This window comes from Bos javanicus, chromosome 5, assembly GCF_032452875.1.
Source record: "Bos javanicus breed banteng chromosome 5, ARS-OSU_banteng_1.0, whole genome shotgun sequence".
Taxonomy (NCBI): domain Eukaryota; kingdom Metazoa; phylum Chordata; class Mammalia; order Artiodactyla; family Bovidae; genus Bos; species Bos javanicus.
The window spans coordinates 43315836-43338958 of record NC_083872.1 but is presented as its reverse complement, the minus strand read 5'-3'; the positions used below and the strand labels follow the sequence as shown (position 1 = coordinate 43338958).

Genomic DNA, 23123 nt, shown 5'->3' with positions numbered 1-23123 from the left:
CAGTCCATGGGGGTCACAAAGAGTTGGACACAACTTAGCGAGTGAACAACAACAGCAGCACTCAAATAGCACTTATTTCTCAGACTTGGCACTTGTTTCCTGTTGAGTATGAGTGCAGAGGAATTCAGAAGGGGAATGCACCCCTTTTAGTGTAAGTGTCTATAGAGACTTTGTGTCAGTAAAGAGATAGTACTTGAACTGTACCTTGTGAATGGCACGCATTTTGGTTATCATCAGTGTGAGAGAATGTTCCATAGGTGATACTGGTATAGGGAAAATTTTGCAGCAGAACAGAAAATAAGATGTGTGACAATGAGTAGACTAGTTTGGCTAGAAAGAGAAAGTTACATTAGAGAAATAGTGGGAAAGAAGGCTGGGCAGGTACAGTTCAGTTCAGTTCAGTCGCCCAGTTATGTCCGACTCTTTGTGACCCCCTGAATCGCAGCACACCAGGCCTCCCTGTCCATCACCATCTCCCGGGTTCACTCAAACTCACCTCCATTGAGTCAGTGATGCCATCCAGCCATCTCATCCTCTGTCGTCCCCTTCTCCTCCTGCCCCCAATCCCTCCCAGCATCAGAGTCTTTTCCAATGAGTCAACTCTTCACATGAGGTGGCCAAAGTACTAGAGTTTCAGCTTTAGCATCATTCCTTCCAAAGAATACCCAGGGCTGATCTCCTTTAGAATGGACTGTTGGATCTCCTTGCAGTCCAAGGGACTCTCAGGAGTCTTCTCCAACACCACAGTTCAAAAGCATCAATTCTTCAGCACTCAGCTTTCTTCACAGTCCAACTCTCACATCCATACATGACCACAGGAAAAACCATAGCCTTGACTAGACGGACCTTTGTTGGCAAAGTAATGTCTCTGCTTTTCAGTATGCTATCTAGGTTGGTACAGTGGGGTCTATAAAGGATTATGGAAAGCTAAGAACTTTGGACTTCATCCTCTAAAAGAATGGTACTTTTTTTTTTTTTTTTGAGAATATGTTAAAAACAATGAGTTTTCACTCCCCAGAAAATTCACTTAACTTAATGTACTCAAATCTGTTCAAGTCATTTCAAGTTCACTGGCCCCTGTAGCTAATCCACAAATCCAAGATTAAGAAATTTTGCTCTGGGCAATGGGAAGCCTGTGTGAAGCTTTGAGCAGAGACTCCGTGTGATGAAAGAGGGTTTTAGGCACATCATCCACGAGGAGTGCACAGAATAGACTGTAGTGGGGGTGGAGCATGGGGAAGTGGGGTGTGTATGTGCAATTAGCTGAATTCTAAAATACATGGATGAGGTCATAAGGGCCTGAACTTGGGTGGTTGGGCAGGAAGTGATGATTATGGGAGAAGCTTTGAAGGGAAAGCCAATCCGGTGACTGATTAGATACTGAGGCTGGAATTGAGAAAAGGGCCAAAGATAACTGTCAACATTTGATGTTGAGTGGCTGGAAAAAAGACGGTCTCATTCTTAGAAATAGCAATCAGAAGGGGAGCTGGTTTTAGAGGGGAAATGGTTAGTTCATTTTAGATATCCTGACTGTTTTATGATTTTGGGTGGGGGACAGTTCCAGCTCTAAAGTAAGTAACGTTTAGGATAAGGCCTAAAGTTAGAAACTAGATAATGACATGTTGGGCAAATAGACATACAGTAAATTTTACTCTTAATTAAACCACAAAGGTTCAAAAGAAGGCTAAAATCATAATTTAAAGTAATATACTTTGTTTACTAAAAATATCACCAAAGTCTATCTTATAAGACATAAGGGGATCAATAAAGTAATGCAAATTTTTTTGAGAAAGTATGGAGAATAAATGACCAGTTATATAAATAACTTTAAAATGTGTACTTTGCTTTGGGCACACTAGCAGGAAAACAGAGGGAAGAGGTACAAGTTAAAGGATAAGATCTTTAAACTGGACACGAGTCAAGGGAACCACTGAACATCAGTGCCTCTTGTCAGCCCAGCCTCCAGGACCCCATGTTCTGGTAACAGCACTTTGTTTTCCTCTTGGTGAATTACCACTTGCCATTTAACGTTTCACAAATTTATTTCCATCTGTTTTTCATGAGGGAACTTTTAGAACAGTTGACTGGTTTTCACCAAATTCGACATAATAATAATAAATGTTATCAAGATACAATCCTAGAAAAGTTCAGGGGCATCTCAAAACAAGAAAAAAGCTGTTGATAATAAAAAAAAAATCATATGTCCTTCCTAGCACACATGAGCCTAATGAGACTAAATGAATCCACCTACATTTCAAGGTCGAGGACTGAATGAATAAGTCTCCTGTTCCCTGAGTGATTCATAAGTGAAATTTTCTCCACTGTACCACGGCTAAAAATATGCTAATCATGGCACTTCATTTCTGACAAGTATCACTGTGGTCAAGAATCAAGGGGGAGGCTAATTAGTTTCAGTATCTGTTCAATTTGCCAGCAAACTCAGAACCAGGAAGTCAAACCCAACTGCCACCTGCTGCATGACTTTACAAAGAATAGACCGTTGCTGAGGCAGCAAGGACGGCTCATCCCTTACCTGCAGTGGACCACCACAGGCCCTCGGCCCGCGGAGGCAAGTCTGTCTTCTTCCACATCCAGCATGAGCTGCAGAAGGGGCTGGGCACTGTCTGGAGTCTTGTGATCGGGCCATGAGGTGTACCAGTAATGTTTCACACGTTGGGTGTGACTTCCTTGCTGAAAATAGAAATAGCCACCAAGCGCTTCATTTACTTGTGGAACTAAAAGGCATCCAAACCACAATACTAAATGCTTTCTATCACTGCCATCTTGCTTGCTCCTCACTTCTAGGTGGCCATAACATCTAGGAGACTTTTGAAGAATATTCTTTCAACCTGAGAAAAATTTACTGTAAATATGCTGATGTCAAAATCTGACAGTCTTGCTTCAATTAAATGAGAAATATATACATGATATATATTTAATATAGAAAACATATATATGCTAGATATGTTTGTAATTTATGATCACGAACATAATGGTAGATGAATAAATGGCCAAGAATTGGGATATAGTGTGTTTCCTGTTCTTTGAATGCTCCAGACAGATTATTATAAACATATTGACCAGTATAAGAATGCTTAATTTTATACCCACTCTAATGATTCTACACTCACCCTAAATACCAGTTTTTAACAGTAGTGAGGAATCCCTGTAGTAAAGGAGTGACAAGGGAGGGTCCATGCACATCATCTCAAAACCAGGTTGGGGCCTGGCGTAGACTAGGCACTAGAGAATACATGTTGAAGAACAGATTTCTCTAAGTGCCTTCCTATCATGAATTTCCCATTAAAACCCATCAATGCAGCTCTGTCTCAACTTTCTTCTTCTTTGTGATGATTCTGTCCCAGCAGTGGGGTTCTAGATAGGACTGGAATCTTTGGGATGCTTGCTCTCTAGAAGTAAAAACAATAGCAACAATACCATGGCAACATCCCTCAGCATTTGCTGTCCAAAATTTAAATAAGATAAATTTTCTATGACATAATCTGGTCTGGGAAAGTCCCTATAAATGACTGTAACTCCAAGTTTTGGAAGATCTCAACAACACTTCAGGCTTTTCTTGCCTCCCACAACCACCCACAAGTGCAGATTTTCCCTTTCACAGTTTCCAGGCCTTACTTAAATCTGCTGAGACAAAGTGACATTAAAAAAAGAAATCATGGTAACATCTCCAGCACAAGCCTTTAGTCCTTTAGTTAAAGGTGTTCAAAAGGTTAAATCAGAGGTGTTATATATATGCAAATTAGAAGATCATAGCACCCTACTTAGTGGATTTCTTTAATGTCTACTTAAATTAATTATTCCACAGAGTGATAGTAGCTGACAACAAAATACATAAGGGAGTGATTAGAATTTCTTCTTGATCTTGACGTTATTTAACTTGTTTAAATTGAATCTGCAGTTCTTAGGACAAAAAAGTTCAAAATAAAAATGCAATCCTCTAACACCTTCCACTTTGTAGACAGCTACAGCTCCATATTCTTACCTTTAAGACAAGGTTTCGAACAGTATAGTTATTGCATTCATTTACACTGATAACCAGAACCTCAACTTTTCCATATATTCCTCTCTTTTCTGGCCAATAAAGCACACATTTCTGGAGGAGGGGAAAGAAGAACACGGCAAATATTAACGGTTTTCATTGGCCTGGAAGCATTTTTCATTCAAGCATCTCAAAAGTTTCTATTTAGTTAAATAAAATAAATCAAGTATCAATTTTAAACATTCTGTAAATGAGCTAAAACCACCAAACTATACATTTTAAATGGATAAACTTTATAGTATATATATATGCATGTGGCACTCAGTTGTGTTCAACTCTATGCAGCCCAACTCTTTGTAACCCACCAGGCTCCTCTGCCCATGGGATTTTCCAGGCAAGAATACTGAAGTGGGTTGCCATTTCCTCCTCTAGGGGATATTCCTGACCCAGGGATAGAACCCACGTTTCTTCTGTCTCCTTCATTGGCAGGAAGGTTTGTTTGTTTGTTTACCACTAGTGCCACCTGGGAAGCCCATAGTATGTATAGTATAAATTATACCTCAATCAAGTTTTTTTTTTTTTTTTTAACCAGCACTATTGCTGTTAATCCCATACAAAAAAATAATTAAGGCAAAATTTCTCAAATCCCCACATAGAAATTAAGGGCTAATTCAGAACTGAATTTAGAATTAGGAGATCCAAATATTAGTGTTTATCATGAGATGAACAAGGTGAAAATAAAATGTTCTCCCCTATGATTGAGGCAAGTCACATTTCCTTGGGGCTTCCCTGGTGGCTCAGATGATAAAGAATCTGCCTGCGGTGCAGAAGACAAGGGTTCAATCCCTGGATCAAGAAGATCCCCTGGAGAAGGGAATGGCTACCCACTCCAGTATTCTTACCTGGAGAATTCCATGGACAGAGAAGCCTGGTTGGCTACAGTCCATGGGGTCGCAACGAGTGGGACACAGCTGAGTGACTAACACTTTCACTTTTTCACACATTTCCTGCTCCATCAAACTAAAGTCTCTAGTAAGAGTATCTGTAATGTGTTAGATGCCACAGAATGCAGTCTCCCCTGTATGTAAAGTAGACATAATGGCCATTAATGTATCTGTGGTATTGTATTTGCCAGGACCAGTTGCCTTTTCACCTACAGGATCCATTGAAATAAATGTGTAGCAAAATTATTTTTAAAATTTTTATGAAGGATCCTCTTTGAAGGGTTTAATAGAAGTAATAACAATTATATTGCAAGCAAGAAAACATAATATGATTGATAAGGTGCAAGCTTTGGAGTCAAAGAGCCTGGGACCAAATTTTGGTGCTACCATTTATCTGTGAGTCCATTAACAGGGAACAAAAACTCTCTCTGGCCTCAGCTTCCTCAAGATTTAATACATGGAAAGCACTTAGGACAAAGCCAGGCCTACAGTAAGCATTCAAAACTTGATATTATTATTGTTATTATATTTTACAATACTGGATTATGGGATGGGTTTTTGATCTAAAGTGATTAGATCATTACTTAAATATGCATTAGATCATGCATCAAATATATTATTTTTATGATATCATCACATTATTTAAAAAACTACAAACTGAGTTTCAAACATACATATAAATGCCTATTATTTATTCTTTTGCCTTTTAAACAACCACAAAAGAACTACTACTTTTTTACCACATATTTTAATGTCTAAGAATAAAAGTGTGAAAGTTAATGCTTTATCTTCAGTGCCCAGGGAAGTAATTTAATTTTAGAAATATTGTTTAACTAGAATTCATCATTTTCTTTCAAACACACATGCATATTGATAAAGAAATTCTTTCACTTATTGCCTTCGGTTAGGGACCTTTCAGTCCTCAGGACGCTTGTTTTTTTATGTCTATGTCAAAGTTAAGTTATATTTTCTTAACTATATTTAATAAAATAGTTAAGTTCTTGTAGATTTAAAAGAGCAACAGCAAAAAAATTACAGAATTACAGAACTAAAGGAAAAGACATGTAACATATCAGAAACACACCTCTGGGGCTCTATCATGCTAAGCACCAAATGCTCTATGTGACAGAGCCACAAGGAAGTCACTTCATCTAGTGGAATCACTGTTTTTCATCCACTACAATAAAAACACATTTGCCTACTCTACATTCTGGTCCTTTTCCAAACAAAGTAAATCATTTTCACCTCTATTTCCATGCTATCCCACCCCCAAGACTATCAAGCAATCAGGCTATCAGGCTTAGTCTGGCTAATACAACATTAACATTTAAAAAAAGAGAAACCTTCAGCACAGGGAATTATACTCAAACTCTTGTAATACCTTCTAATGGAAAAGAATCTAAAAAAGAATCATACATATATCTGTATAACTGAATCACCTTACTGTACACCTGAAACTAACACAGCACTGTAAATCAACTATATTTTAATAAAATTTTTTAAAAAATAGCAATCTTTAAAAAATAAAGCAATTTCTTTCCCTCCTCATTTACGAATTGCCAAATGTCTGAAATTTCCCCAATTTGTTAAAGATAATCATACTAACCAAATTGCCTGGTTGCTTTCAATGGAGCATCAATTATTTCGCTGCAAGACCCGAACTATTGTGTGACTTAAAACCCATGCCTCCTGGATGAATCCAAGAAGAGCGACAAAGAATCTTGCAAAAGGTATTGAACAAAGAAAGAGGCATTCAGTGGCCCAGCAGTCAGGCATATGTGCCCCATTGTCCAGGATCTGGCCTGAGTAGCAGGCCCCTCAATAAGAAGGTGGCTCTTGAAACTGGTAAGAAAAACTGCCAGGCAGGAGCTCTCAGCTTGTACCCTGACTCTTAACAATACAATCCAGGCTTGTGCACCTACTTGATAAATGGAAGCACTGCTTGCTTCTCTCCTGAGCTTGCCGGGGCCCTCTCGAATGTTTTTCTTGACTCTTTACCAAAAATGCAATTGGCAGCCGGCTCCCAGTAGACAATGTAATGTGACTTGTTCGTTCAAACAACCCTTAATTAGCATCCCATCTCCTTTCTGAGATACAATAGCTTATTTTTACACACTGAATACATTTTTCCCCTCTTTAAGGAGGATGTAGAAAAAGAGACCAGATAAGTGTGGGTGCTTTTGAATATGAGGTGAGCGAGAGCTGCAAATGTGGTTGTTTCTAAGGGCATCAGTTCACATTTGAATTATTTTTGTGAGTAGTTTTTTACGGTTTCTTCATTGTGGTGTTAACAATGATATGAAAAAGAAAAATGCAAGGAAGGAAAGTGCTCTCTTAAAGATAATATTGTGAAATCACACTAATTGTGTGTAATTCGAAATAGCACGCTATGTAGCAGAATATAACCCCAAATCATCACTATTCTGTTAGCTGGGCCAGTTCTTTCAGTAAAATTGTCTATTAATTCCAAGAATTCATAATTTGGAGGACAAAGAGGTTTCCAGAAGGTTATGTGTCTCTTGTACAAACAAGTAATTAGTGAACCTTGACTGTAAAGATCCTGGACATCAACCAATTTTTCATCATCAGCGGTTTACAGCAAAAGTAGAATGCAGTGCAAAGCAATGCAAACCCATATTTTTATAATCTATTTTTTTTTCCTTTGATCATCCCTCTCACTCTCACCACATTAGGGTTATTTGTGTATAAAGAAGAAGCAAGTCTAGCTAGTATATTAGCTGCCTGAAAAGAAAATCTATTTTTAAGTTACTTTTTTTAAAAATTCTATGCATTTAAAATCAAAGAAATTTTTGCTTTATGAGCTAAAGATGTATCATCACAAAAGAAATGGCTCTAAATAAACAAAGAGATACTTAGTTGCAGTTGGGTTATATTTGCGTAAAAGAGAATGGATCAGATTGTCTAAAATTATTATGGTTTTAGTTACTCTAATTCTTAGTATTCCACCTAATATTACTAACAAAAATGCAGGAATTTAATATTAAAAGCATCTTTACCAAAATATATCATTGAATCCCTTCCATGATCATTTGTGTTAAGTAGAAAAGAGAGTAGATATTGTTATTGTTATAATTTTTTTAATAATTTTACAGCTGAGAATACTGAAGCTCAGGTGTTTTGGTAGGGGTCTCTGAGAACATTCTCTTGGAGCCAAGACCCTTTGAGCAAATATCACTTTATAAATCCAAGCTTTGGTGTTTGGATTTCTGCTCCAATAACCAACTCTTTTCATTACCATTAACCAATACTCTCCCTTCCCTCTGTGAAATACACTGATACTCAATGGAACACTGAATGCCCTCCATCCACTCTCTTACTAAGTCCAGTACTTCTGTCACTGTCTGCTGAGCTGTATGTTTCTAAGTGGTATTTGTATCCAAACCTCTTAAGGACAGCTACATTCATTTAATGAAACTTTACATAAATTCATGAAACATGAGGGTAAGAAGAAAAAAAGAACTTTTCCATGAAATAATTGTGTGAGTTAATTAGGTTTTCATGGGGGGTGGGGGAAGTGGATCAGTAAAGAAAACTGCATGCAAATCAGGTACAGGTGAGACTTAGAAAGGGCAAAGTTTGGAAATACAGACAGAATTCTGCATTCATATGGTTTTATAAACTTTTCTATGTTCTCTCATTTTAAAGAAACTGAAATGGGACATTTTAATGATATATAAAGGGCAGGAATTACACAAACTACATGACCTGGAACCAATATTAAAAATAATAAAAGACTGTCCCATAATAAAATAATGAACAAATCTGAATAGGAACAACTGTACCTGTTTTAAGACAAAATAAAAGAGCTTTTTGCTGTGTTTGAGTCTCCACTCTGACGTTTTTGGATTATATGTGTCAAATAAGAGGGCTTCTAACTATAGTTAGAAATAAACCAAGTTACAGCAATTGAATGGAGAACAGCTGAATTACAAATTAGGGTGCCGAATTATACCTCGAATGTAAGCATGTTTGAGAGAACAGGTGAGTAATATTTCTTAGGGACTGTCAGCCTCAGAATTCCTGGCCACTCTTAATTGCTTGTGCAGCATAACTGTCCAGCCCCCGGTCATTCAGGAAATAAGCTGAGGCTGCTGGGCAGTGCTGGGCAGTGCTGGGTCAGGCTGCTTCTCTAGAAACCAAATATCTAATTCTGATCGTCCAGAACAGCTGAATACCGGTCAATGGGTCTCCACTGTCCTTCAACATGAACCTCCCTGACCTTATTGACAGACACTCTGACTATGGGACTTTGCTCATTTATTTTCATGCTTGGTACAGAGTGAATCCTCTTGTCCACCCCACACTTCACAGACTGACCTCTAACTTGAGCATGACTCCCCCATCACAGTTTCAATCCACACTTTCAAATTGTCCACTATTTTGAATGAACAGACCTTATACTTTTTAAGTCAAAATGCTTTATCCTTCCCCTCTTTCCTTCTTAGAAAGGTTAGAGATTTTAAACCAGGACTGTAAGCAATCCCAGGTACTGCTCTCTGGCCGCAATCACTGCTTGGATTAGAACTTTCTCCCTTCCCACCTTAACTAGGAAGAAGACTTGAGGAGGGTATGTAGAGAGGTGAGAAGGAGGAGTTGGGAGTCAGATCGCTGGCTGTTTAGCCTGGGCAGGTTGCTTAACTGCCCTGGACGTCAGTGTGTTCTTTCACTGAGTTTTACAAATAAGCTTATTGTAAAGATTAATTTCTAAGCACACTGTTAGTGTTCAATAAACATTAGTTACTTGGAAGATCAAACAGCCCAGTTTCTACACTTCCTAGGTATATTTGATGAACTTTCTAGATTATCTAACTCTAATTTTTTTAGCTAATTTTAAATAGTTGAGAAGATGTACTTTTATTTTATGGATTTAGAATATAACATAGTATAATTAAATTTAATTACTAGTGTTTTATCAGGAAAATTTATTTTCTCTTTAAATGTACAGCTTAAAAAGATCTACTTTATTTTTAACTATAATTTACTTACAAATCAATCATTTCCACCTGAATACCCATCAGATTTCATAATGAAACTTAAGGTAAACATGGGATATACTTGATTAATATTTATATTGTTAAGAAGCACTTGTTTTGGATGTATTTAATTAAATAAAGTCATCTATAGTAGCTGTGATTTGACTTAAGTCATTACTTGCATAAATTCATAAGATTCTTATAGGCTGCCATATATAAATTTTAAAATGCTCTCCTGATCTTGGTGTAAACTGTCTTCCATCTCTCTTACTCTACCATATGTTTTCTCCACTCCTCATAAGACCTAACACTGTACCTATATCTAATATTTAAAATTTTTGTTTCTTGTTTACCGTGTCTACTCTTTTAGATTGTAGCTCCATGAAAGGAGGGATCTTTGACTATTTTGTCAATAAAGATATAATCCAAGTGCCTACACTGGTGCTTGATGGTTGATAATGGATAAATATCTGTTGAATGAATGCACACACACCACTGGATGTTTTATAAAGAAGAACAAAGTACTGAAAGTCATCAAGGTCAGCTGGAGAATTCTAGATGCTAAAGGTAATGGTAATAGTGTAGTGTCTGTCCATGGAATTCTCCAAGCAAAAATATTGGAGTGCTTAGTCACTTTAGTCCTGTCCGACTCCTTGCGACCCTATGGAACTTAGCCCGCCAGGCTCCTCTGTCCATGGGATTCTCCAGGCAAGAACACTGCAGTGGGTTGCCATTCCCTTCTCCAAGGGATCTTCCCAATCCAGGGATCAAACCTGCGTCTCCTCATTACAGGCCTATTCTTTACCACCTGAGCTACAGGGAAGCTCAAAGATGATGACACTGTTAGATGTATTTCTAACATTGGGAATATATTTTTTCAAAAGTTCTTATCACTTAGGTCATTTCACATCTAAAATTATAAATTAATAATGAAAGATGTGGATAAAAAGATTGGAAATGACTTTATCTATTAATAAGGAAATGATTACATACATTTTAGCAACCATACAGTGAAATTCTAGCAGTCATTTAAAAATCATGTTTTTGATGAGTTATTAATGATACGGAGAACACTCATAATGTTAAAAGCAGAATATACAAAGAATACAGAACCCTCTTTCATTCTCTATAGTCTTCAGCAAAATGTACCATTCCAGGCCCATCTCCCTTCGCTCCCTACTATGCTCAGGCCACATCAAAGTGCTCAGCATGCTCTGTGGTGTCGTGTCTGCCTCTGTGCTGTTGCTTCGCCAGGTTTATGTTCCTCGTGCACCTACTTCCTCTGCAGGTCCCTGCTGAAAAACTGTAAGGCACATAAGAGCTATTTGGACAAAGAAATGTAATTAAAATAAATCTTATCCATAATTTTATCAGCTAGAAAAGGAAGAAAATGAAATTGGGGAATACTTAAAATACAATTTCTTTATTTTGCTTTTTGAGGTTAAACCGCTTGCAAAGTGCTGAATAGGTCAATGGGCAAAATGCGTTTTTTAAGTATTTAAGTCACATAGGTGAACTCAGATGAAAGATGTAAATTTTAAGACAGAATATGGCAGTATTAAGTACTCGAGAGAAGTATTTCATTAGGCCAGATCACCAAGTAATGCTCTCACTTCGTGAACGATAGTTCGGTGTCTTATTCCTTCTTGAAGCCAACAACGGGTACTTTGTCTTTTGATGTCTTGCATCTTTATTTATGAGCTTCCCACGTGGCTCAGATGGTAAAGTATCTGCCCGCAATGTAGGAGACCTGGATTTGATCCCTGGCTTGGGAAGATCCTCTGGAGAAGGGCATGGCAACCCACTCCAGTATTCCTGCCTGGAGAATCCCATGGACAGAAGAGCCTGGTGAGCTACAGTCATGGGATCACAATGAGTCAGACACGACTGAGCAACTACCACTTTACTTTACTTTACATCCTTCTTTAGTCCATTTATTATGTTGGGGCATAATGAGTATGTGAGCTTTGGAATCAAATAAACCTGGACTAAAATTGGGACTCCATCACTTACTAACTTTGAGACTATAGGCAAATGATTTAACCTCTGACCTTCATTTCTCATCCATAACATAGGTATAGTAAATCTTGCTTTGTAGAGATAGAGTGAAAATGAACTGAATTAACATATGAACTGTGCGTACTATATACATTCAACAAATGGCAGTCTGTGGAAAATAGTTTCCACTGTACACATAATATGACCGACATTCATAGCCACTTCTTTCTTAGCAGAAAGTCTGAGCTAGTCTGAGGACTTTGGAAATATAGAAATGCTTCTTGTCCTGTTTAGACTCATCCTACTCTAGCTTTTCAGGTTTTAGCTGCTGTGTCTTCTCTAGTTAAGCAATAGTTCATGTTAAAAGTTTGAACACTGTGTTTTCAATGTTTTATTTCTTTCAAGAGGAATTCCTTCATGAGATTTACGTAAATGAAGAAATCAAACTTACCAACAATAAAAGTGGCTTCTCCTTTCACACCATAGATGAGAACTAATTTGTCAGCTTTATTTTAAAATTTTTTGCCTATTCTTATTTAATAAAGTAACTATGAGAATATTGTGATGATTTAATAAGAGCTGGCAATTATTCTTTTATTTATTTATTAGAAAGTAGAAAGGTTCATGAAAATACAAAGCCTGGGAATTTCTAAAGATAACTCCACCCTCACATATTTTTGGAGGAAATGATTTTTGTCTATTTCAAACAATGACGCTTAACACAATTGAAAGTTGGCACATTTTTGGTAAACAGCATCTTCCTGGCAGTGTGAAGTCTACTGCCTATTTCTTTTGAGCCAGACTTTTCAGTATCATTTTGATTTGTAAAACATTAAAGTTTCTTCCATAGTATTCTTTGTACATCTTTAGAGAATCTGGATGGAAAGGAATTTTCATTTTAATTTAATGAGTAATCAATAATAACAGAAGTCAAAATCTTTATTGCAATATTTGGAATTATGACTGGCCATGGGAAAATACATGTAGCAAATTGCACACAGAAGTGTAACATAATGTATCAATATTTACTTTGATATTTCCAGAATATATATCTCAGACACTTAAAAAGGCAAGAGGCTAAAAATGGTAAGAAAAAATAATACCTTTTCCATTTCTGAATTATGCAGCCAAAGTGAAAAATAAAAACCTCAGTCATCCTTTATGTGGACATTATTTTTTCAAAAATTCTGGCTTTCAACAGATCTACTTGACTCTCCTATAGAGAACAAGAATTCTGAGAATGGTACCAACAGGTTTGCATGCTAAGTTGCTTCAGTTGTGTCTGACTCTTTGTGACCCTATGGACTGTAGCCCACCAGGCTGCTCTGCCCATGGGATTCTCCAGGCAAGAATACTGGAGTGGGTTGCCATTTCCTTCTCCAGGGGATCTTCTCGACCCAGGGACTCCTCCTGACCCAGGAAATCCAACCCTGTCTATCTTCTGCATTGGCAGGTGGGTTCTTCAGCAACGGTGCCACCTGGGAAGCCCACAGGTTAGCTTCAGGTTTAATGCACTTGAAAAGGAAAGAACAAGACGGGCTCTATTTGCACATTCACATTCAGAACAGAGATGTCTGAGCATAGTCAGTTAACCAACTCATTGTCACTTTGAAATACATATTTATCTCATACAGCAGTTCTCTTATAATGACAAACTCTGGTCTTGGGGACAGAAGGGAAGAATACTGTCTGTTAGGGCTTTGGCATATTCACCAATTATTCATATTATCTCTGTTGGCCTTTAAAATATGTCACATCCTACTTAACTTCTAGGGAATCCTTACTCACTAACCAACAATCTTGGCTTCTTCTGTCCTGTCCTGATGAAACCTGACTCAAGAACAAGTTACAGCACCATTGGCGTATCTCTGTCTTTTTGTCTAAGGAAACAAATATATCATAACATTTGAGGAATGAAATGCTCAGGACAACAAAAATTATAATTTATCTTACACAGTTACTAAACCTATGATCCTTGTGGGATATATGCTTTGCCAAGTATTTATCCTTAATAAATATGCAACAAATAATGTTTTCAGTGGAAAAAAAACTTGTTTCAAAACATTTACATCCTTATGTTTATGTAATCGCATAAATCACAGTGCTTTTTTCTATGCCAATTTTGTATGATTTTACTTTTAATAAAAGAAATAGAATTAATAAAGGTATGAATGTTCTTAGAGAAAATACATCGTGACAATCTATTCAGAAAATGGTAATTCCAACCAAAGTGGGCAGGTGTAGTTCAGTCTATTCAGATCCAGGAAGCATTGCTAAATCTTGTGTGAGTTCTAAGGTGTCTGTGATTTCCTCTCATTCCTTTGTGGGTATTATTCTACCGAGTTTTGGCTTCTGCTGTTACTACTGAGAAGCCAATTGTTAGTCATTCTGGTTGTTAAAACAATCTCTGCAGTGTTTTTCAGTTCCACAGATGTGTCTAGCTGTGGATTTATTTTATTTATCCAGTCTAGGATTTACTGTGAGAGATCAAGTCTTTCACCAATTTTGGAAAATACCTAGCCAGTATTTCCTCAAATATTACTTCTTTTTTTATATTCTCCCTTTTCTTCTAAAATATCCATTAGACATATATTAGACATCTAAATATTGTCCTCTGAAATTCTATTTCACATTTTTGGTCATTTTGATCTTCTAGGTAATTTCCTTAGCTCTGCTTTTTAATCCAGTAATTATTTATTCAACTGTGTCCAGCTTGCCAATCAACTTATGAAGTTTTTTCATTTTAATGTGTATAATATTTATTTCTAGGCCCCTTTGGTTTGTTTTTAAATCTTCCTAGTCTTTTTTGATAGTAAATTGTTCTTTTGTCAAGTTTTTAATTTTATATTTTGTATGTTTAATTATAAAAAAGCCTATATTTACAGTTTCTATTGTTTCAATTTCTTATAGGTCTATTTCTACTATTCGTTGTTTCTGCTTTTTACTTATGTTGGTTATTTACATGTGTTTCTCAGAAGTTTGACTTCTGGGTTTATATTTGCTGGGCTTTTTCCTTTGAAATTCTGTGTAGCGTTTGCTGTGCAGATAGCAGAAGACTTTGTTTTTGTAAAGTGCCTTACCAATGCAGTATTACTTTTAATTTTTTAATTAAATGAATATAAACTAGTTTATAAATGATTTATATACATTAAAAAATACTATTTTGTATTAATTACTTACCACTTGGTGCTTCCTGGTTTTTGAATTCTGAATACTCAAGAGTACCTTACTGTTGATCCCATGAGAAGGCCAGACTTTGATAGATTAATTCCTGTTATAATCCTATTTTGGTAGGCAGGTTTATTTCTGTGGTTCACCCTTTCACTGAAGGTATAGCCCTTGCAGGTGCTCACTTCGTGGAAGGTCTCAGTTCTAAGTCCTAGCTCCTGCAAGCCCAAGGCTTTGTCTCCAGTTCTTATATTGTCATGAAAACACAAATAACCTATAATTCTCTGGTTTTATGAATTTTATTCAGTTTTTTACTACTAGAATTTACTTTCTCCCCCAAGCTCTGCTATGCATGCCATATCGTATTTCACTCAGTATGACTGGTTTTTCAGATTATTTAGCTCCATATTAACATAAGTTCTATGTATACATGCATGTGTATAAATACACAGAGAATATACCTTTAAAACTTGAAGAATTTTTTTTCCTGCCATGAAGGTAAATTGTCACAGATAATAAACAACTGTGCAGGACTTGTCAGTGGCTTATTATGCTGACAAGTTGATATTGGGTGAAATAGCTAAGAATATTAAGGATTATTTTATTATGCTACTTTAGGCTTTCATATAAGATTCATAGAAATGCATTTATTTAGTAAGCATATAGCTAATGTAGTATACAACTTCATCTACTGGCCAAAAATATACTTTTTTTCCCAGGATAAATTTCAGAAAAAAATTCTTTGTCTATTGTAGCAAAAATGGAAGAAAACAACAAAACTTTAAAAGAACTTTAAGTTGCTGTTTGTGTACCTGAGTTTTCTGCATTAGCAGCATGGTTATACTATGGTTGGTGGTTGCAACTCACCAAAGGAGTAAAAGGGAAATTTCCATTTTCTTAAATTCTTATTGTCAGGGTGAGATGCAGGCATAGTCATTTTGATCAGAAAACAAAGACAAATGCTGGCTAAAATCAGACTGTAAATTATCTCAATAAGATGTCATGAAATGTAGGCAGTGCCTAGGATAGCACTCTTTGGGAATTACACAGTTTTATTTTTATGATGCAAAATACAGAAAGCATATTCTATAAGCTAGATCCTTAGAAAAGTTTACTAGTATGCATGTGGGGTCTAATTTTGTCTCTTTCTTGGATTTTGTTTTATGAAAATATTGAGAAAGTTGTTTGGTTTGGTTAACTTCAAACCTTTCTCCAAATTTCACTTTCTCAGTGAGGTGTATCCCCCTGTATAATACTGCAGCTTGCTCTTCTCCTACTGCTCCCTGCATCTCAGACACCCAGTCCCCTTATCCCACTCTGTTGTTTTTTCCTACAGCATCTATCCCTTCTAATATGCTATACTCTTATGAAATTCTGCTTCTTGCTTTTTGTCTGTCTCCCCCTCACTAGAAAGTTAAAATCTACCAAGGGCAGGAATCTTTGTGTTTGTTTACTAATAAACTGCCAGCAACTAAAATAGTATCTGGGGCTTTCCTGGTGGCTAAGTGGTAAAGAACTCACCTGCCGATGTAGGAGATGTGGATTCAGTCCCTGGTCCAGGGAGATCCCACACGCTGTGAAGCAACCAAGCCTGTCTACCACAACTGTTGAGTCTGCGCTCTTGAGCCCTCAAGTTGCAACTACTGAAGCTCGAGCACCCTAGAGCCCCTGCTCCACCACAAGAGACACCCCCACAGTGTGTGCATGTGTGTGTGTGTGCGCGTTAGTCGCTCAGTCCTGTCCGACTCTGCGATCCCACAGATTGTAGCCCACCAGGCTCCTCTGTCCATGCTGAGAAGCCCGCAAACCGCAACTATAGAGTAGCCCCTGCTCTCCACAACCAGAGAAAAGCCTGCACAGCAATGAAGACCCAGCACAGCCATAAATAAATAAGTAAATAGAATAGTATCTGTCACTTAGTAGGTGCTCAAAAATTGCTCATGATGTAAATGAACAATTTTTTATTTCCCTGTTATAAATCAGAGTGATGATTCAGGGCCCCTCATTTCCTTACATAGATAAATGGATACAAATGTGAATGGTGTATGCCAAGCACATTGATTTCACTGAAAGAAAGCTATCATTCATAGGACACCAATTACCATTTTGGGGGAGCATAAACTGACCTAGCCTTTAAGTGTCTTAACATCTTAAATTTGTTAGGAAGTATATGGTAATTGTCCTTAAACAATCTCTGTTCTAGAGTAACAGAAAAAAATACAATGTTCTGCACTTGGGAAAAGGTCATACCTCATTTTTCTCCTTGAGTTTTGTGATCATAACAATCACGGGACTGTCCTCCTGCCAAACCATCTGCCAGAAATCATTCACGGTGTTGATCATGGGGCCCTGTGTGGCGATGAATGCTTTCTCTTTGCCACTGTAGCCCTAGTTTGAGAAAAAAAGAAAAAATGTTGGCTCTGAAGTCCATGCCTTGCACTGAAAGTTTAGGTGAAATATCTTCAAAACAAAACAATTCTGCAGGTCCAAAAGCTACATACTTTCACGGCTTCATTGATTCAAGCACCACCATTCTAGTGGTTATTCTCTCAACAAGTCGAGCATAGCACATGGTACTGAGGGTTGTCAAGTGCAGTCCTCCCCAGAGCACCTCAGAGGGAGCACTGTGGCCACAGACACACAGGAAAGGAAGACCTACCGACATGGATTATGACCAAGTGAGCAAAACAAAACTTGCTGGTAACCAAGTTAAAACAAAATTAATCTATTCTGAGGGGTGAAAAAAAACCCCCAACAATTCCAGACAGTAAATCAACATGCTTATCAGAAAGAAATTTAGGTTTATTTACTTACCCTAATATAATTAGCATTGATGTAAGTGCTCAAAGAATCAGTTACATTTTTTGGTCTTAAACATACTCTACTGAGGGGATCTAATGAAGAAAACAAGAAAGAATAGGTTAGCCAGATTTACTCTTTTAAGTTTCTTAGAATGTCAGTGGGGCTTCCCTGGTGGCTCAGATGGTAAAGAATCTGCCTGCAATGCAGGAGACCTAGGTTCCACCCCTGGGTCAGGAAGATCCCCTGGAGAAGGGAAGGGCAACCCACTCCAGTATTCTTGCCTGGAGAATCCCATGGACAGAGGAGCCTGGCAGGGTACAGTCCATAGGGTTACAAAGAGACATGACTGAGCACGCATGTATCTATCATCAGTTTTCTGTGTGTACATAGAGTACATACTCTAGTCACAAGGGTCGAGGGCAATCTCCCAACTACTCCACATTCTTGCAGATTCTGTGCTTTTGCACATATTGTTTCCTTGCCGTCTCTGCATGGGTAAGTTGTCCTCATTCTTCAGGGCTCAGTTCAAGAGATACTTTCTTCCTGAAGCCCTCCCTTGTCTTCCTGGCAGAATTAGGCATTCTCTTCTTTGCTCAGGCTGCTTGAACTTTATTTTAGTATTTAACATCTTGTATTTTAAGTGCTTCAGTTCTTTCTTTCCCTCAATGGATTGCAATGAGCCCCTTGAGAACAAAGACTGTCTTTAATTAACTTTTATATCTTTTGTGATTTTTACTTGATATGTGGCTCAGAGTGGGTTTAATATTGAATTAATTTCAATTATAAAGAGTTAAAATAATGCTTTTCTTCTAGATTTTTCTCTTTTCATAGCAAAGGGGACGAGAAACTTCAATTTCTTTTCAGTATCCACTGATTATTAAAAGTTTCCACGAATGGCCTAAACCACTCACACTTGAAAAGAGGCCCACTTCCTTCAGTTTTTATAATGCCTATGATGTATATTATTTATTGGGAACTCAACCCCAAAATTGCTTAGAAGCAGGTTTCTTGTCAAGCTAAACTAAATTTATGTTGAAAACTGATAATTTACAGTATTTCCAAATATTTAGAGATCTTGAAATACTTAAAAAAAACCAAGAATATAATATATGATGAATAGGAGAAAATGAAAATGAACTGAAGCCTTTTTAAAGCTAGTGTAGTCTAATAAAAAGCTAAGTATTAAAAAGCAAAATTTTGTCATTACTGTCATCATGTATTATTGCTTTCATCTTTACTGTTATAATTTTATTCATGCAGTGCATGAATTCAATGTTACATTGGACACTGATCACATTTGCTCCTCTCTCCTGCTCTTCTCTTTTTATTTCCTTTGCTTTCTTCCTTTCATTCTTTTCTCCCTTCCCTTCTTCCTTACACCCTTTTCCTTCCTCCCTCCTTCCCTCTCTTCTTCTTTCTTCTTTCCTTCTTGTTTCTTTTTTCCTCTCTACAAAGTATTACACACACATAGGTCTGGTGTACAGAGCACATGAAAGTCTGCCCTCTTCTCCATCTCTTTACCTCTGGCGATCTTGAGTCTTCTATTTAATAGACAAAATGATACATGGATCCTGATATTTTGATTAGAATCACATCAGATTTTGTCAAAGGTTATACTGGGCTGACTCAGTGCACATGAATTTGAGCGAACTCGAGGAGACAGATGACAGAGGAGCCTGGCGTGCTGCAGTTCTTGAGGCTGCAAAGAGTTGGACATGACAGCAACTGAACAACATACTGGTCTGAAGATTTCCTCTTCAGGAAGAAATGTGTTTAAGGTTTGAAGTCAGAGAGGAAGCTATTAGATAAGGGAAAAGTGTATCACTGCTAGTCATGGACAAAGGCAGAGATGAGAGGAATAGGACAGTTCTCAGAGATGAATTCAGGAGACGTGGGAAACGGACGGAAGGGCAGGGACTGGTCACACCTTCAAGGTGATTGGGAATCATCTTCAAGGTTGTTGTGGAAGAGAGAGAAGAATCTAGGCCTGCTTTGTCCAATATGGTAGCCACTAGCCAAGTGTAGGTAAATTCAAGTTAATTAAAACAAAGCAAAATTTAAAAGTCAGTTCCTTGGGACTTCCCTGGTGCTCCAGTGGCTAAGACTCCACGCTCCCAATGCAGGCCACCCAGGTTCTATCCTTGATCAGGGGACTAGATCCCACATACTGCAACTAAAGCGCTCACAGGTTGCAACCCAAGATGCAGCATAGTCAAATTAAATAAATATTAAAAAATAAAAATAAGCTGCTTTCTTTTTTAACAAAAGTCAGTTCCTTGGGTGCACTCACTTTACTTCAAATGCTTATTGCCACATGCAGCTAATGACTATCTCATGGGAGACACAGGCTTGCCAGGTGGCGCTAGAGTTAAGGAACCCACCTGCCAATGCAGGAGACCTAAGAGACACAGATTCCATCCCTGGGTCAGGAAGATCCCCTGGAGAAGGAAATGGCAACCCACTCCAGTATTCTTGCCTGGAGAATCCCATGGACAGAGGAGCCTGGCAGGCTACAGTCCACGGGGCCACAAAAGAGTCAGAAGACTGAAGTGACTGAGCACTCAGCACCCATGGGAGATAGGGAACATTTCCCTCATTGTAGAGAGCTTTTGTGGACAGTGGTGATTTTGCCAATGCAGTGATGGTTATTATGTGAAAACAGGGCTCTTTAGTACTCTGTTTCTGAAACTGTAAATGTTCCCATAGTCAGTGTTCTTATTGTCTGGAATTGTTTCTGGGATTAATGATGAATTCACTAGGAAGATAAAGAAAGGAGAAACGAACATTTGCTGAGGGTTTACTATTTGTTGGAACTTTCCAAGCCATTTTCCACATATGATTATGTAATTCTTTCAACAGCCTTATAGGGTAGTATGACTATTACTATTTTTAAGGGCAAAGAAAGGCTGGCACAGAAAAATGAAGTAGCCTGCCATAAATTGTAAATATTTTCGCCAGGATAGGAAATCAAGTCTAACTCCAACATTCTGCTTGAGTCATACAACTTGTTGCCTTAATGAGTGGTTCACTGATTTGCATATCTACTCTGTTTTAGGCACATAATAAAATAAAAGAGAAAACATAATGTAAGTAGGAAACATTACTAGACTTTACATTTTTAAATAAAAAGTGAAGACCAGAGTAACTAGGACTTTAAAATTTGATTTATATTGTTCTATAGTTGTATAAATAAACTGCATGGACAAAATATACATAAAAATTTTTTGTTGTACAAAAAATTTCACACTGATATCAGTTTTTTTCCCATTGCTCTTGCAATTAAGACATAAAGATATTCTCATCACTAATATTTGTTTATATTATAAAATAATTTGATATAAATTTGACATAAGCACTTTAATCTGCCACTTAAGAATATTCAGAGCCAGGCTGACATTGTACATAGAACAAAAAAAAGCTACATTTTAATTAGTTCTTGGCCATCCATATTTCTGCTGCAAAGCATCCTCCAAATTATGCAGTCTCACTAATATGCACAAGCTGGAAGCTTTTAAACTTAAGAGTTTATTGTAGGTTAAAAAATAAAAACAATTATAATATTTAAAAGCTTATTCATTTAAAAATTACTTTATGCAATGTTTCAAACTTATCCCATCATACAGTCTAAAATAAACCATAAATAGCAGATTTTCATATTCATTCCCATCTTTTCTGATGATTTTCCAACCAATGATGTGACTTGTCCATGCTATATTTACTAGATTATATCTTGCACGACAGGGGGTTGGGTGGGGTATTCAGGCTACAGACATTTTCAACAGAAAATCCGTCATTTGCAACATCATTTGTCAGCACAGGTGCCCTGGTTCAAGTGACCCACCCAGTTCTGGGAATGGAAAAGCTGACACAGGACTATGAAGCAGTTGTCTGATAGCATCTGGGCAGGAAACAGAGAAGCCTGAACTTTAAAACAGTCCTAATAATTTCCAAGTCCTTCTGAGATTAGGTGGTTAAGTATAATAATTGCAATGCATGTTTATGCCCTACTTACTTATGTTTGGTAAATTTGAGATGAAAAAGCCTGAGAAAGAGATACTAGATGTAACACACAGCACTTTCATTCCCTTCAGCCAATTATAGTTAACAAAATATCTTTCAACAATAACTGTATCTTAGGTAAACAGGTTTAACTATAAAGACCAGTTAAAAATATGTTACTGTGAAGTAACTATTACAATGTGTTTCCAACTCTAACAGAAGGGGAATTCCATGAACACTATTAATGGTAATTCTTGCTCTATTAGCATAAATATGGAGAATTTGGAGGTTTATGAAGGAAATAATTAACTGAATTATGAAGACTCTACTATTTCCATGTTAATACTTTGAAACAAACCTTTGGGGCTCCATCTTTCCAGAGTTATTGCCCTGAGATGTCTATGGGTTTTGTCAAGATCCCAACTCCATCTGTTTGTTTAGGTATTGACAATATTGCTTCCTCTCCAAAGTATTTTTGTCTTTCTAGGCAGAATTAATTACTCCATCCTTCTACAGCACTTGGGCAACATTTCTATTCTGGCTGTTGTTGTTGTTTAGTTGCTAAGTCATGTCCTTTGCAACTCCATGGACTCTTACATTGGACATAATTACTCATTTACATGTATCTTCTCTGGTCCATGACCTCTTTGATATTATATGATTTTCCTTATTCTTTCCTGGTTCCTGGCATTTAGCTCACTGCTTGACATCGAAAAATTTCACGGTTGTTGTTGCTAGGTCACTTCAGTCGTGTCCGACTCTGTGCAACCCCATAGATGGCAGCCCACCAGGCTCCCCCATCCCTGGGATTCTCCAGGCAAGAACACTGGAGTGGGTTGCCATTTCCTTCTCCAATGCAGGAAAGTGAAAAGTGCAAGTGAAGTCGCTCAGCAGTGTCTGACTTAGCAACCCAATGGGCTGCAGCCTACCGCTCCTCCGTCCATGGGATTTTCCAGGCAAGAGTACTGGAGTGGGTTGCCATTGCCTTCTCCGAAATTTCACAGAGTTAAATTTAATTTTAAAATAGTCTAAGCAGTGTTTCTCAAAGTGTGGTCCTGGTATCACCTACATCAGAATCACCTGTTTGGTAGAAGTACAGATTTCTGGGCCCAACAGAACCCATTTAAACAGAATCCCCAGGGTGGAGCACAGGATGCCACATTTTTAACAAGGACTCAGGTGATTGCTATGCATAATGAAGTCTTTCTGTAAAAGCAT

The 23123-nt window shown here is 37.5% G+C and overlaps 1 protein-coding gene across 4 annotated transcripts in view; it reads right to left on the bottom strand.

The window, feature by feature from the left end:
• The window catches only part of PTPRR (protein tyrosine phosphatase receptor type R), a 273598-nt gene that overhangs the window by 24269 nt on the left and 226206 nt on the right, over window positions 1-23123 (bottom strand). For all 4 annotated transcript variants that reach the window (XM_061416475.1, XM_061416476.1, XM_061416477.1 and 1 more), the window contains 4 exons: window positions 17919-17998; window positions 17355-17492; window positions 4004-4114; window positions 2534-2691 (listed from right to left, as the gene is read on the bottom strand). In XM_061416475.1, coding sequence (XP_061272459.1) covers window positions 2534-2691; window positions 4004-4114; window positions 17355-17492; window positions 17919-17998 — 487 coding nt within the window. The remainder of the gene's footprint in view (window positions 1-2533; window positions 2692-4003; window positions 4115-17354; window positions 17493-17918; window positions 17999-23123) is intronic.